At 35.6% G+C, this 1,264-nt stretch overlaps 1 protein-coding gene across 3 annotated transcripts in view; it reads right to left on the bottom strand.

The window, feature by feature from the left end:
* Nucleotides 1–1,264, bottom strand: part of larp1 (La ribonucleoprotein 1, translational regulator) — a gene marked incomplete in the record, with an annotated part of 69,611 nt that overhangs the window by 16,282 nt on the left and 52,065 nt on the right. For all 3 annotated transcript variants that reach the window (XM_014028574.1, XM_014028575.1, XM_014028573.1), the window contains 1 exon segment: nucleotides 659–821. In XM_014028574.1, the coding sequence (XP_013884028.1) occupies nucleotides 659–821 (163 nt within the window).

A 1,264-nucleotide genomic window follows, 5' to 3' on the forward strand; every position in this document is an offset into this window, starting at 1 on the left:
GTTTAATGTTTATCAGTACATTACAGAAAACAATGAACTTTATCACAATATGCTAATTTTTTGAGAAGGACCTGTACATGCAGAAACTTTTGCCAACCTATTGCAGTGTCTGTCCCTTTAAGGTCTACAAACCAACAGACCTGAGCTGAAAACATGTTTCAAGGTAACGTGTGGGGGAAATAATAATAAGAGGGGGTGGGGAAATAAGGTTTGAAACATTCTGAACTTTGCAACAACTTTTAAAAGATTTCTTATTTTATTTTACCTGGTTAATAATTCCAAATATCTTTGGACAGTGAAATACTGACACTTGTTTAGACTCATAAGTCGTATAAGAACTTTTGCTTTTCTTTATTTTAAGTCAAACAACTTTAAGCCTTTAACACCTTATTCTTCTCCTGTCAGACGTATAAATTCTAAAATGACAAACTGTCTCATTAAAATCCCATCCTGTCCTTCAATAAAGGTAAATACAAAGTTAGGAAGTGATTGTTTTCATCACGTTGTGTCAGTTCAGTGCTGCGATCAGAGGTGTGGAATCTTTCTCCATTGATTTTCACTCAGAGAAGAGACATGAAGAGCTCATCACATCTGCAGCGCTGCTGTCAGTCGTTGTTCATCGTCCTGTCCTCACCATCAACAGAAAAGACTAACTTACATCTGCCTCTTGATGTAGTCCTTCAGCAGGTCCTGATCCACAGAGTACAGGTCGTTGCTGCTCATGTTGTCGTAGTAGTAGGTGACGGAGCTGTTATACTTCTGGCCGCACGGTCCGTCTTTTGCATCGWAGGCCTTGTAGCTGTAGTGGTAATCATAGTGGCCTTCACAGGAGAGAAACACTCTTTTTAGGTTTCAAACAGTAGAGATCAACTAAACTTATCAGCTGCTCTACTTTAATAACTTTGGTTTAATAACTTCATTAGTTAAACTCAAAACTTTTCATGTTAACAACAAAACCAACTTCATTAATTATATTTAAGCCTTTCAGTTTGTATGTTKGAGGGAAGAAGTGTTAGGAACAGGGCTGGGTATCATGGCCAATTCTCTGAATCAATTTGATTTTGATTAAGTTCAGAATCGATTAATCCCGGTTTGATTCAATGAAAAATGTTTGATATTGTATTTTACAACTGTGTTACAAAACACAATATCACCATTTTTTTCTCTTTAACATAAACAACAGGTTTTAAGGACAAACTTTTAAATTAAACTGTTTAATCTTGAAAGAAAACTGCCAGAAGTTTAAAAAGTTTTAAAGTAAAAA

Source organism: Austrofundulus limnaeus, unplaced genomic scaffold (genome assembly GCF_001266775.1).
Source record: "Austrofundulus limnaeus strain Quisiro unplaced genomic scaffold, Austrofundulus_limnaeus-1.0 Scaffold782, whole genome shotgun sequence".
In the NCBI taxonomy this organism is placed as follows: Eukaryota; Metazoa; Chordata; class Actinopteri; order Cyprinodontiformes; family Rivulidae; genus Austrofundulus; species Austrofundulus limnaeus.